A 15,646-nucleotide genomic window follows, 5' to 3' on the forward strand; every position below is an offset into this window, starting at 1 on the left:
ATTGATAAACTGAACCGAACCGACCGATGCCCACCCCTATTTCAGTATACGAGACTCAACTTATCAGCAATCCCATCCATGTACTCATTCATTAGATATGTAAGTTCAGTATGAAATTTTAGAATATCAGTAATTTCAGCCATAAAATCATATTACAGTTGTGCATATCCTGTATCTAAATTTAGTCTATCAGTATTCTCAGCTCAGTCAGCCTCATTCGAGGATGAATAGTCCCAAGGGGAGATATTGTAAGACCCCAAAAAATAATAAGCTTGATTCATTCTTCTAAAAGCTATTAAGGGGTCCCAAAATTAGAAAAAATTACTCTAAGTGTTCATTCTTTGATTTATTTTACCCTTCATAAGTTGGCGATCCTTTTTCATGACCCTTATATCCTTTAAATATCAATTTTTTGGGTTAATTCATGATTAGGAATGTATTAGGAGTTCTCAGACAAGTTTTGGAATTTTTGGACTTTGTTTGAAGCACATTTGAAGGCTCAAACCAGTGGATCGATGCTATCTTGATGCACCGCATCACCCATCGTGTCGATGAATATTTTCCTCCAGCTCCCAGTGCAAATTCTAATGAATTGACATGGACTCGACGTGGTGCATTGGCTATCACATTGATTCCAATGACGCGGCGGGTCGATCTGTGCATTGCTAGTCCAATTTTTAGTAATTAATACCCATATCCAGAGGGGTTAATGGTTCTTGTTCCATTTTATATCATCCCCCAAAACATGTAATTAAGTCATCCAAAAGGTAAAATTTACTCATTCTCTTTAGAATTTTTCAAGAACAAACACTAGTTCATCACATTCAAGAATCCAAGTTTCAAGGAAATCCATCAACTTTAAGAATTCAAGCTTTACGATATGTCATGTGAACATCAAAGGGTTTCTTCCACCCTTGGAGTCCAAGAAACTCATTTAAACTTTAAGTTAATTGATTTCATGATTTCTATGATTTGGATTCAAGTGTATTCATGATTATAATTTTGATTGGGTTTATATTCCATGAATAAGTGTAAGATTTATGTAAAAACAATTATTATGTATGTAGTATCATGTGAATTCGTGTTAAAGCCTTGAAATTGTGATGCTCATATGTTGATTAGTACTAATTTTTTTAAGTATTTCAGTAGTCAGAGTTAGTTGGAGACTTATTCCATCAACTCTTTGTACAGACAGTAGAGGCATTTCAGACTAGAGTATTCTATATAGATGTATCGGTATTGAGTTTTCAGTATCCAGTACTTACTTTCAGTTTGAACCTTATGGCAAGTTTTTGCCTAATTTTTGCATTACAATATTATTATTCAGTTATTGCAGCAGGTACCAGTCATAGGTTAGCTTGTGGTTCCTCAAGATTAGGAGCTTCGTGTAAATCTAGGGTACAGACTCGAGTGTTACAGTCATCCATTTATGTTGTTCTAGGCTTAGCTTCAAGTCTAGATTTAGAGGTTTAGCAAATAGATGTTAAAACTATTTTTTCCATGGTAACTTAGATGAAGAAATTTATATGAAGAAACACAAAGATTTTGAAGTCAAGGAAAAAGAGAATTATGTTTGAAATTGAAGAAGAGCTTGTATGCAAGCTCCCAGGTAGTGGTATAGGAAGTTTGGTTTCTTTATGAGCCAGCACGACTTCAAGAAGACTACTTCAGACCATTGTGTTTTTGTGCAAAAATTCTTTGATGGTGACTTTATTATTGTGTTGCTTTATGTTGATGACATGCTTGTTGTTTGTCGTAATTCTTGCAGGATTCAAAAATTGAAGCAAGAGTTGAGTAAGTCTTTTTCTATGAAAGACTTAGGATCAGCAAGGCAGATTCCTAGCATACAGATTATGCGTAAAAAAATGCTAAAAAGTTGTGGTTATCACAAGTACATTGGAAAGTACTTTGAAGGTTCAACAAAGAAAAAAATAAGGTTCTCAGTACACCTCTAGCTGTGCAGTTCAAATTGAGCATGAAGCAGTGTCCTTCCAGTGATGATGAGAAAGAAGATATGAAAAATGTTCCTTATGCTTAAGCCGTTGGTAGTTTTATGTATGTAATGGTTTGTACAAGACCAGACATTTCTCATGTTGTTGGTATTATTAGTTGTTTTCTTTCTAATCTAGGAAGAGAAATTGGAACGCTGTGAAGTGGATTATGAGATATCTTTGTGGCACTTCTAGTCTGAGTTTATGTTTTCGTATAGGGAAGCCTATTCTTTGTGGTTATACTAATTAAGACATAGTTGGTGATGTTGATACTCAAAAGTCTACTTCAGGGTATTTGGTTACTTTTGTAGGGGGAGCTGTGTCTTAGCAATTCAGGTTGCAAAAATGTATTTCTCTACCTACTTCAGAAACTGAGCTTATTGCTACCGTTGAAGCTCGTAAAGAATTATTTTGGATGAAGAGATTCTTGGGGGAACTTGATGTTTCTCAAGAGAGGTATGTTCTTTATTGCGACAGTCAAAGTTCTATACATTTTGGCAAGAATTCTACGTTTCATGGTCAGTCTAAACACATTGATGTGAGATACTATTGGGATTCAGGATGTGTTGGATTCTAAGTTGCTTGAACTTGAGAAGATTTATACAGATAATAATGGTTCAGACATAATGTGTAAAGCTTTTCCAAAAGGGAATTTTAAAGATTGTTGCATGATCGCTGAGATGGCGGTCTCCTTCACATAGTCGGAAAGGGAGAATTATTGCGATATGGGTCTTTGTCCCTTCCTATGAGGATAAATAAAATCCAATTTGAACCAACCAACTTTTTCCGATAGGCCCATTAATATGGTAAATATATATAGATCATTTTAGGTCTTGTTTCACCTTCCACAAAAAAATTTTTTTAGAAGCCAAAAGAGAAAAAGATAGCTGCTTTTCACACCTAAAATTCCAGCCACAGTAGTCAACTTCAAATTGCGATTCCCACTTTTTTTCTTATCTGATTGAGCTGATTTTTGGACAGCTTATTCCTCTCATCTCAATATTTTATTAGTAACTAATAAAGGTGGATGTAGTGGCTTGTAGATCATGTTCTTCATTTCCAAACAGCAGCTGCATTTTTGGTGTTTTTCTCCTTTTTATTCTCTAGTTTTTGTGCTATCTTGTTGTGTTGTTTCTAGTTGTTTAGAACTTGTTTGGTGAAAATTTTGATGAATAATATTGTAAACCTTGCTGATTATAGTGGTAATTTTGGTCATGTGGTTTTTTACTCTTCACACCGAAGGGTTTTCCACGTAAATTTAGTGTCTCGTATGATTGCCTTTATTCTTATCTAACCGTATTTGTGCGGTTCATATATTTTTTGGCTATTATTATTATTATTCTTGAGTTTGTTTGTTTCCTCTTGGTTTAAGTTTAAAGGGAATATTTAGACTTAGGTATTTTTTCACTGCTACCTTGTCGGGCATTTTAATAGTGCCCTAGCCTTTCCCAACAAAATATAATAGTTTGTTATATGCTTGGAGGTCACCCTCCTTTTAATGTCATAAATGGTCATATTCATAGAATTTTGGGGAAATATGACATTAATAAAGTAGTGATGCTTAAGAACGGTGTCATCCTTGTAATACCTGGGGTGTTTAGGAGTTAAAATCAAGCTTAGAACGAGCTTACATAGTCCCTACATTGATCATAGAATACCTCGAGATGGGTTTTAATGTATTGGAGGAATTTTAGTCATGGAAAATAGGTTATGCGTTGCGAGGGAGCCATCATATGATGGCCCCGCACTTCAAGGGACCCTAGAAGGGGTCACTAACTTGCCCCCGTGCTAGGCTTCACACCGCGATGAGAGGCCTAGTGTTGGGTTGTGTACTGTAATATTGGGTCTATGCGTTGTGTTCCACACTGTGATCCCCTCCTTTTTCGTTAGTGGGACATTATTCTAAAACATTTTAAGGGTATTTAGGTCCTTTCACGCACTATAGACCATCCCTTCATCACTCAATTCATTTATAAGCATTAAAAATATCTGTAATCACTCAAAAAGGGGGTTATTCTTCCCTTCAAAACAACACTTGAAAACTTTAAGTCTAGGGTTCAACCTTAGGGCTTCTCTTCTTGTGATCTTCGGCAAAATTCTCCACCAAAAGGCATGTTGACTACATCTTATCTTAATTAGTATTCTATTGGATCAATTTACTTGATTTTATGTGTTCTGTATGAGTTGTTTGAAACTAGGGTTGAGGTGGTTTTGTACGGAAAGTTTGAAGTTGATTTTCTCTTATTTTGATGGGTTTTTTTGTGTATGAATGAGGAGTTTTGAACTGAAGTGTTTCACATAAAAGTGGTGGGTTTGGTAATATGGTTTCTCAAAGTTTATGGATTTTTGCGTTAAAAAGGTGTGAGCCTCAAACCTTTTCTAAGTTTGGTGTTCAAATAAGAATTTCATAATATTTATGGTTTCGATTAAATATTGTATAAAATAAAATAGTAAAAGGTTTAAATGTCTCTTGATATACCCTTGGGGGCTTTGGTTATGGATTTTAAAATGGAAATTGGAGTTTAAATGGCTTAATGCAAATGATATGGAATAATAAGAATGGCTTGCGAGTCTTTGTATGATGATACCAATGTGGAAACGCCGTAATAAAAGACTCTATGGATTAATGATTCTGAAAATATTTTAATTAGGCTTTAATGGCAATTGCATAGCTTCACCGAGAAGGTTTTAACCTTATGACCAACATCCAAAACCACGTTGGCAATGTTGAGAGGTCTTATCCTAATAAATAGATGATCGTTGTATGCTTGATTAGCATTAGTTTATAGTTATTTTATGGAGGCTCTTGTCTATTGGTGAATTTATCCTAAACCTTGATCTATGTGGCTAACATAGATTGGAGCCCCACCAATTGGGAGTACCAGACCCATATAGCCTGTGGGTTATTGAAGGTCAGTGAAAAGCTACATAGTTCAGGGTAAAATTTTAAATGGTTGTGTCTTTATGCTTATTGTTCGCCATCCCTTATTTTATTGTTATTTTGGTGGATTATTATGTGTTCTAAGACTGATTTTCATAAACATATATATTTAATCCCTTTCCTTGGGTTGCATGTTAGTACTCGTCGTAGTGACTATCCCCCAATGCTACATTATATCATGATGTAGGTTAGGAGGATTTTTTTATGACCCAATGTAGCGTTAGGTTATTTGTTATACTCTTGGACAACTGGTGTGAAGTGATGAGCCCTCTATCCTCCAAAAGGAATTGTTACTTTTCAATAACTTTATTATTTCTATTCTTTTGATTTCTTTTTGCATAGTCGGGGTCATGTCTCGACTAAACGGATGTTTAAGGACAGAGGCTTTGTAGGTGGTATTGGGTTATTGTTCTTTGGATTTGGTTTTGAATTATGAATTCCATTCTAATGGTCTTTAGTCTTTCATATTACTGGTTTGTTTTTGCAACTTTTTTATATTCTATACTTATGATATAAGTCTAAAGGGGTTATCTCAAGCTTGGTTATCTTTGGGTGCCCATCACGGCCAGGGCCCTAATTTGGATCATGACAAGCTTGGTATTAGAGTACAGTTTAGGTTCAATAGGTTTCTACAAAGCCATGTCGAGTAGAGTCCCATTTATTGGTATGTAGCGCACCACACTTATAAGGGAAGGCTATGAGACATTGAAGAATGTTTCTCTTCTTCGTAAACTATTTTTTGCTAGAGAGTATAGCTACTATGAATTTCCTATAACTCCTAGCTTATTCACATTTTAGATCACGCCTCCACGAAGATCTGGTGGTCATAGAAATTTAGCTGGAGCCTTCATCTCGATTAGGGCAAACACTGAAGAGGTTTGCCCTACCCATTAAATGCAGACTCAGTATAGGGACTGTACTCCTTAATTTACAACTCATATTAGGGTTCCACCAGTCCTAACTAGTCCCTCTCTAGTTTTTTGGGCAAACAATAATCATACACAGTCTCCATCAAGAGATGTCTCAAATGCGAAGTTCCACCAGTCCATTCACCTACTTGATCATATTGTGGAATCGAAGTCTTATCAGTCTAATCATGTTAGTATTGTCACTAGCTCATCCGAGGTCACTTGAGTTGGTCAACTTATGAGGTTGAATCCCCTAACTTCATGAGTTCTAAGGTTGATGAGAATCCTCAACGGTTTGTAGATAAGATGGAAAAGATCTTCAGAGTTATGCATTCTAGTAATACAAAGGTCATAGAGTTTTTAGCTTACCATTAAAAGAGGTGTCTTACCAATGGTATGAGAAGTGGGAAGAAGCCTGGGGTAAAAATGTTGAGCGAATAGTGTGGGAAGAGTTCTTTGACTCTTTCCTTGACCACTTCTTTTCTCAGTAGTTGGGGGAAGCTAAGGTTGAAGACTTTGTGAATCTGAAGTAAGGAAAAATGAGTTTCAAGGAGTATTGCACTGAAGTTCACCCAATTGTCCCAAGATGCTCCTAAGCTTGTGTCTAATATGAGGTCCAAAATTAGAAAGTTTTCTTTATGTTTTTCTCTTGACGTGGTGCTAGAGTGTAAGGGTGCTATGCTAAGCAGTGACATGGATATATCAAGATTTGTTGTTTATATGAAACACATGAAGGATGATAAAAAGAAGTAGGCTAAAATAGAGGAAATGCAAAGTAATAAGACCAAGTATGCAGACAAGGATTCAAGTCATCAGAACAATTGAAAAGAGGGCAAACAATGGTTCAAAAAGACTTTGGGAAATTTTCATTCTCCGGATAGTGCTCCAGACCCCAAGCATTTTGGTATTTGATGTTTCCATCCTAGTAATGGTCCTAGGGCTCAGGGTGCCCTGTATCAGGCTAGTATAATGCAGTTGGCTCCACCTTGCCCTCCTTGTTATTTTTGTGGGAAGCTCTACTGTGGATATTATCATATGGGGAAGAACTTGTGCTTTAATTATGGTAAGCTAGGTCATATGCACTGAGATTCCCCTGAGCTAGGGGTATACATGGGGCTAATAAAACTTCGACTGCCACTTTTTAGTTCCTTCTGCTAAGGTTGATACTTCAGGGACTCTAAATTATCATAATTACATATATGCTCTTTCTATTCATCAGGAATTCGAGGCATCCCCCAATGTCATCGCTAGTATGTTACAACTTTTCTTTCATGATGTTTATATTTTACTTTATTGTTGTTCATCCATGTCCTATGTGACTCCCTATGTAGCTATATACTTCAATTTTGGTCTCAAAAGTATTTTTACACTTTCTTAGTTTGTACCCCAGTTGGTGAGTCTATTATTGCCAGAAAAATCTATAGGAGTTGTGTTATGTCCATCTTTCATAAGGAGGTAGTGGTAGATTTGATAGAGCTTGATATGGTGGACTTTGATGTAATCTTGGGTATGGACTATCTCACTCAAGCTATGCTATTCTAGACTATAGAACTCTATGGGTCACTTTTCATTTTCCTAACGAATTGATTATAGAGTGGGAGGGAAGTTCCCTAGTACCTAAGGGGAATTTTATTTCTTATCATAGAGTTAAAAAATTGATATCCAAGGTGTATTTGTATCATTTAGTTCGGGTCAAGGATTCTAACTCCGAAAGTCCCATGTTACAGTCTATTATTATAGTTAATGAGTTTCTTAAAGTTTTTTACAATAATATTCATAGGATTCCTCTTGATAGGGAATAGACTTTGGGATTGATATTCAATTTGGTACTCGTCCCATCTCCATTACATCGTATACGATGGTTGTAAAAGAGATGGAAAAGTTAAAGGACCTTCTTAAAAAGACTTTCTCTATCCTAATGTTTCTCTTACTCTTGTGCTTTTCGTGCAAAAGAATGATGGATCTCTCCGAATGTGTATAGAATATCGTTAGTTGCATAAGGTTATTGTGAAAAATAAGTGCCCTCTTCCTAGGATGGAAGATCTCTTTGATCAGCTTTAGTGTGCTAAATGTTTCTCTAAAATAAACCTCCATGCAAGTTACCATCAATTAAATATCAAGAAATCTGTTATTTCCAAGACTATTTTCCTAACCTCGTTATGGATATTATGAGTTCTTGGTCATGTTATTTGAGTTGACCAATGCTCCGTATGCTTTCACGAACCTTATGAATCCGGTGTTTAGATAACTCTAGATTTGTTCATCGTAGTTTTAATTGATAACATCTTGGTGTACTCCAAAAGTTAGAAGTATTATGCCAATCACCTCCAAATTATGTTGTATACCCTTAAGAGTTAGGAGTTGTATGCGAAGTTTTCTAAATGTGAATTTTGGCTAATTTTTGTGACTTTTCTTGGGCATATTGTCTCGAGTGAAAGGATCAAAATAGATCCATAGAAGATTGAGGTGGTAAGGAAATGGCCTAGGCCCACGACTCCAACCGACATTAGGAGCTTCTTGGGTTTGACTGGTTATTATAGGAGCTTTATTGAGTGTTTATCGTCTATTTCTCTCCACGTACGCTATTGACACAAATGAAGGTAAATTTTTATGGCCAGATGCTTTTGAGGGCATTTTTATATAATTGAAGAATTAATTGACATATGCTCCTATTTTGGCCCTATCCAGAGGTACTAAGGGATTTGTGTATATTATGATACATCACATATGGGACTTGGGTGGGTGTTTATGCAGTATGGTTTGAGGAAGAGGATTTTGACCAAAGCTCATGTGCCTAGATATACGGTTCATCTGGGTTTGACAAAGATATATCATAACTTGAAAGAGATATATTAGTGAAATAATATGAAGAGAGATGTAGCAAATTTTGTTGCAAAATGTATGAATTGTTAGCTGGTAAAACTTGAGCATTTGAGCCTGGGTGGCACCTCCCAAAAGATAGCTCTACCCATGTGGAAGTGGGACATAATTAACATGGATTTTGTTACTGGTCTTCTGCGGTCTCAAAATCAGTACGATTCCATTTGGGTCATTGTTAATAGAATGACTAGGATTGTCACTTTCTGTATGTGAGGACTAATTACTCAGGAGAGGATAATGTGAAGTTGTTCCTTCAGGAGATAGTTCGGTTGCATGGGACCCTGGTGTCTATTATTTCTGATCTAGGTAGAAATTTTTTTTCACATTTTTGGGAGTCTTTTCAGAAGGGGTTGGGTACCTATATGAACCTTAGTACCAATATCCATATGACTTTAGAAGATATACTAAGGTACACAGTCCTTAAAGGGAGTTAGGCTGATCATTTTCCTCTTGTTGAGTTTGCTAATAATAACAATTATCATTCCAGCATTCAAATGGCTATGTTTGAGGACCTCTATAGTAGGTGATGCAGATCATAGATTGGCTGGTATGGAGTGGGTGAGACAAGATTATTTGGACCCGATTTGGTACATCAAGCTATGGAGAAAGTTAAGGTGATTTCAGAGAGGCTTAAAATCACTCAAAGTCGCCAAAAGTCTTATACGGATATAAGGCGAAGAGACCTAGAGTTTGAGGTTGATGATTGGGTGTTTTGAAAGCCACTCCCATGAAAGACGTTATGACGTTTGAGCAAATGGGGAAGCCTAGTACCCATTACATTGGTCTGTATCATATTTTAAGAGGGGTCGGACACATTGCTTATGAATTAGATTTATCGCTGAGCTTGGCATAGGTTCATCCAATTTCCATATATCCATGCTCAAGAAATGTGTGGATGATCCTTCTTTGGTAGTGACCATTAAAGATATTACTGTGAAAGACTATTTATCTTATGAGGAGATTTCTATCGAGATTTTAGATCGACAAGTTCAAAAATTGAGAACTAAAGAGATATCTTCCGTAAAGGTGTTATAGAGAAATCTAAAAGTGGAGGATTTTACTTGGAAATCGAAGGAGGACATGAAAGCTAAATATCCCTTCTTTTTTATCATCATTGGATGAAAATGTTTAAGGTACAAAAATTACGTTTTCTCTTAGTTCATTTATTTTTATTCTTAGAGTCCCTCTATGTTTTTATTTATATCGTGCTAAGGGTATCCTAAGATCTCATTCGAGGACAAATAATCCTTAGGGGATAATGTAACACCATTGGTGTATGGAAGCTAAAATCAAGATTAAAACAATTCTACATGGTTCCTAGATCCAGTGTAGAAGACCCAGGGATTGATTTGAATGCGTTGGGTAAAGTGTAGGCATGGAAAATTGGTCTTGCATCCTGAGGGATCCATCACGCGATGGAACTGTACCTTGAGGGACCCTGCGAGGGGTCACTACCTTAGCCCTGCACCGCAAGGAAGAGCCCTCACATTGGGCCCCGCACTACAAGGCTAGGCCTCTGTGTTGGGGTCTGCGTTGTGATGTGTGAGCAGATGCTAACACATTTGAGGTTTTTAACTGAGACTAATTGCAAAGTCTTAAGCAACTTTTGTCGTTTTTGATTATTTTCTCTTTGATATTGCAGTAAAAGTCAAGATGCAAGAGAACCAGCAATAATAGAAGTAAAAAAGTTGATTTCTGAGCAAGTAGAGAGGGAAGTATCGCTGACGATTTATCTGATAAGTTGTCAGCCTTGTGATAAGCTATCAGAGTTGCCATCATTCTTAGGCATACAATGAGATTTAATTGGAACAAGTGACGATAACCTGTTATAGGCCGTCAGAGTTGGGATAAGCCGTCAGGCTCGTCGTCAGGCTTAGGCAGTGCTTGAGAACTTGAAGTAAAGAAGCGACGACAATTCTGATAAGTGGCCAGATATCTGATAAGACATCAGGCTTCATCTTCAGTTGTAGACACTGTAAGGTAGTGGGAGCAGAAGTGTGACGACATTTCTTGATAAGCCGTCAAGTGTCTGATAAACCGTCAAGAATGCCACATCCCAAGGCAGAAATCATCAAACTTAGAGAAAAAGCTGATGACATTTCTGATAAGTCGTCAGACTCCTGATGAGGCATCACACTTCGTCGTCACCTGTGCGCGAAAAGATTTGTAATCTGTGATTTGTTTCCATAATTAGGCTGAAGTAGCTAAAGCATATGTTAGGGTTTTCTAATAAGAGGGGGCGAAACATCTTGAACTTATTTCAAAAGAAAAACACACCTCTTTTTGGGGCTCAGAAACTTAGAATTCAATTTTCAATTCTTTGATTTTGTTGTGGGATATTCTTCTTGAATTTGGGAAGAGAATCAATTTCTGACTACATCTTTTGTAAGTTTAATCACTTTGAATTATGAATTCAGTTATTGTTATCGCTTTCTCTTTCGTATGGAACTAAAACCCACAAGTAGGGTTGTGGGATCTATGATTGCTCCAGTATTGTCTTAATAGTTGGTTAGGGTTCGAGTGAATATGGGAACATTTTGATAATTCCTTTGTTATGATTGTTATTTATTGGTTGCAAACAATAAATCCCATCTTATGTTGATTTGCTCGAACTGAGAAATAAACTAAAGGTAGCGAATTATCAATAAGGATTTGGGAAGGTTAAGCTCCCATCTAATGATTAATGTTGTAACAAGATTGATCAACTTGAGATAAAATCAGTATGAATAGAATGATTTCCTAAGTTTGAGAGAATTAGGGAGTTCCACATCTAAGAAGGTTGAGAAACACTTAGATGGATAGTTGAAATTGATAGTTTGGTGTTTCCCACAAGTCACGAGAACGTAACACTATAACTATTATTTAATGGGGATTAATAATCATAGTGATCACAACCCTAGTTTCTCTTTATCATTGATTTGAACCATTTAAATTTTAGCTTTGCGTTCTGAAGCAAGTCGAATCTTTAATTATTGTTTGATTAATAAAACCCCCCATTTTATTTTTTGTATCATTTGTTTTAATTTAACTTGTAGCTATAGTTTCAAATTAGTTTAATCGCCACTCACATTGCTCCACGTGGATTCGACCCTGACTCCAAAGTTAGGTAAATATATTGACGACGACCGTCTTACAGTAAATTGACATGTAAGTTGAGCGTTATCAAGTTGCGACCTACTTCCCTTTTTTCTTCAATAGGAAGTTATTTTTAAATACTTTTAAGGGTATTTAGGTCCTTTTACACCCTATAAACCATACCTCCTTCACTTAATACATTTCTAAGCATTTTAAATATCTGTAATCACTTAAAAAGGGCTTATTCTTATCTTCAAAACAAAACTTGAAAGCTTTAAGGCTAGGGTTCAAGCTTAGGGCTTCTCTTCTTCTAATCTTTGGGAAAATTCTCTTCAAAAATTCATGTTGAACACTCCTTATCTAAATTGGTATTATATTGCATCGACTTTCTTGATTTTACATGTTATTTATGAGTGGTTTGAAACTAGGATTGAGGTGGTTTTGTGGTGAAAGCTTGAAGTTAATTTTCTCTTATTATAATGGTTTTTTTTTTTGTGTATGAATGGTGATTTTTAAATTGAAGCGTGTCACTTTAAAGTGGTGGGTTTGGTAATACGGTTTCTCAAAATTTATGGAATTTTGCATGAAAAATTTGTGAGCCTCAGCCCTTTTCTAAGTTCACTTTTCAAATAACAATTTCATAATATTTATGGCGTCGGATAAATATTGTATTATATAAAATAGGAAATGTTTAAACAACTCTTGAAACACCCATGGGGGCTTCGGTTATGGATTTTATAATGGAGTTGGAGTTTAAATAATATAATGGAAATGGTAAGGCATAATATGAATGGATTGCGAGTCTTTATATGATGATACCAATGTGGTAGTGCCTTAATGAAAAACTCCATGTATTAATGATTGTGAAAATATTTTAATTAGGCTTTATTGGGAATTGTGTAGCTTCACCGAAAAGGTGTAGTCCTTGTGACCAGCACTTGAAATCATGTTTGCCGATGTTTGGAGGTCTTGTCATGAAATATGGATGACCTTTGTGTGCTTTCTTTGCGCAGTAGTGTACAGTTTTTTAGGGATGCTATTATCTATTGATGACCTTAGCCTAAACCTTGATCCATACGGCTTACATGAATTTGAACCCCGGCGGTTGGGGGTACCAAACCCATATAGCTTGTGGGTTACTGAAGGTCGGTGTAACGCTACATAGTTCAGGGTAAAATTTTAAATGGTTTTGAATTATGAATTCTATTCTAATGGAATTTTAAATGGTTTTGAATTATGAATTCTATTCTAATGGTCTATTTAATCTTTCATATCTTGGGTTGGTTTCCGCAACTTCTTTATGTCCTATGCTTATGATCTAAGGATAAAGAGGTCATCTCGGGCCTTGGTTGGCTTGGGGTGCCCATTATTGTTAGGGCCCCAACTCGGATCATGACAATCCTGATTCGATTCGATTATGCGATTGGGAGAAATAATGTGATAGAAGAAGGAATTTATCACTCCAATAATAAAGCCGTTATAGTTAAGGCTTGGTCACCTGACATGGAGTTTACAAGAGGTGAAATTAATACAATCCCTATATGAATCAAATTTCCTAGCCTAGACTTAAAAGTACTGAACTCCAAAAGGACTTAGTAAGATTGGTAGTTTCTTTGGAAAACTAATAATGGTGGACAAGAATACAGAGAGGCGGACGGGTTGAAGTTTGCTCGACTTCTTATAGAGGTGAAGATAGGTGCAACACTACCAGACATTGTAGTTTTCAGGAGTTAGAAAGGCATTTTGGTGGAATAAAAAGTTATGTATGACCGGAAACCATCTCTTTATAGTTACTGTAAAATGTATGGCCATGATGCACAAGTTTACAAAAAGAAGTCACCTATTGTGATTCAACAACAAGCAGAGGTACTGCAGGAATAGTCTATTACAGAAAGGATATTCCAATTGATGTAATTGGAAAATAGGATTTGAAGAAGCCGCATCTGAATAAACAGGCAATAATCAAGGCAGTAGGTCAACAAAATGGCGAAGAGAAGAGTATACAAGGTGAATGGATTACTCTAATGAAAGGTACTAAAGTTCAGCAATAAAAGATTAAGTAGATGGAAAGCACTAATGGTTTTCAGGCTTTGTTGTCAGGGGACAGTGCTGGAAATATGGGTAGTAGAACCATGACTCATCCTGAGGATGGTTAGTCTACTAAGCTGGAATGCAAGGGGCTTAAATTATTATAATAACCAAAAGGAGGCTAAGCTCCTTTACAATATAGAACAAGTTGGATTAGTTGGTTTTTTGGAAACAAAAATAAAGATATGATTGATAAGGTTCCTGCTAACATATTTGGAGGTTGGTCTTATCTTACTAACCTAGGATGTCATTATAATGGAAGAATCTGGCTTACATAGTGGCCTGATATAAGTCTCTAGTTTCTATGTCTGCTTAAGTTATAAATGTGATGCGTTCTACATCCTATTACAAGTTTCTTACAAAGTATCCTTTGCGTATGATTATAACACAAAAGAGGAGAGAAAGAAACTATGGAAGAACTTAGTAGCACATCATGCAGTGTGTACCAATCCCTGACTAGTACTAGGTGATTTCAACTTAGTGATAAATGATATAGACAGAATGGGCGGTAACTCTATAGCATAGACAGAGGTCATGGAATTTTATCAGTGTATAGAAATATATGAGCTGATTGAAGTGCCACAGAGAGAAAAATCATTTACCTAGAATGATAAAGGTGCCACTTACGAAGGGTTTTCCAAAATTGATTGGTTGTTTATCAAAGAAGAGTGGTTGAATAATATGCCTGACACCAAATCCATGTTCCTACTAGAGCGCATTAGTGATCATTGCCCAGCTAAGGCGACTATGGGAGATATCAAGCCATAAATTAAGAGGCAATTTCAGTATTGTAGTATCTGGGTTTAACATTCTTTTTTCATGAAATTGGTGGAAATTGGATGAAAGTATAAGGTTTTTGGATGCACCATGTTTAAAGTAGTTAAGAAATTTTAAGGCATTGAAGAACCAACTAAAGATTTTAAATGCTAAATGCTTTCATACTATTATTGTGGAGGAACAAAATTATAGACTAGATCTTCGAAAGGCACTCACTAAAGTCAAACCAATCCCATGAGTATTGCATATCAAAAGATGAGCATAGTGTATATCAAAGGTTTAGAAGGTCTTCACTCTTGGCAGAGATGCATTTGCAACAAAAGATTATGGTAACCTGGCTTAAGCTATGTGATGATAACATAAGATACTTCTACTCTGTTATAAAACATAAAAGATCACAACAAGCAACCACTCAAATAAGCGATGACATGAATATATGGCAATATGATGCTGGAAAGATAGCTCAGGTACTTGTTGACTACTATAAGAATTTTTTGGAGAAAAAGAACCATGTACAAGAGGTCATCAAAAATGGTTCTACACTTGTAGTAGATCAGCAACTGGCATTGCTACAACCTTTTGAGACTGAGGACATTAAGAGGGCAATTTTCAGCATTTATAACACTAGAAGTCCAAGTCCTGATAGGTTTAGTAGCGGCTTTTATAAGTCTTCTTGGAAAATTATTAGTGATGATATTAGTGCAATTTTCCATGAGTTTTTTCACAATGGGAAGATCCCCAGCTAGATTAGTTCCACTTTTATAGCTCTTATTCCTAAGGATTATAATACAGAAGATGCTAGAATGTTGTGACCTATTTCCTACTGTAATGTAATCTACAGTGTATCTCCAAGATGATTTGCACTAGATTAATGCCTGTTGTCAACTATTTGGTGGATGAGAATCAAGTTGCACTAGTGCAAGGTAGGCCCATGATTCATAATTTGTTGGTATGTAATGAGTTCCTAAGGCATTACAAAAGAAGAA

General features: G+C 36.1%; 1 protein-coding gene across 1 annotated transcript in view; it reads left to right on the plus strand.

The window, feature by feature from the left end:
* Window positions 1–15,406, plus strand: part of LOC124887053 — a 48,344-nt gene extending 32,938 nt beyond the window's left edge. Inside the window, exons 3-7 of the mRNA XM_047396222.1 lie at window positions 2,360–2,447; window positions 13,586–13,661; window positions 13,721–13,802; window positions 13,896–13,946; window positions 14,964–15,406. Of these exons, the coding sequence (XP_047252178.1) occupies window positions 2,360–2,447; window positions 13,586–13,661; window positions 13,721–13,802; window positions 13,896–13,946; window positions 14,964–15,406 (740 nt within the window). The remainder of the gene's footprint in view (window positions 1–2,359; window positions 2,448–13,585; window positions 13,662–13,720; window positions 13,803–13,895; window positions 13,947–14,963) is intronic.
* Window positions 15,407–15,646: the final 240 nt, after the last annotated feature.

The sequence above is a fragment of the Capsicum annuum genome, chromosome 9, assembly GCF_002878395.1.
Source record: "Capsicum annuum cultivar UCD-10X-F1 chromosome 9, UCD10Xv1.1, whole genome shotgun sequence".
Classification (NCBI taxonomy): domain Eukaryota; kingdom Viridiplantae; phylum Streptophyta; class Magnoliopsida; order Solanales; family Solanaceae; genus Capsicum; species Capsicum annuum.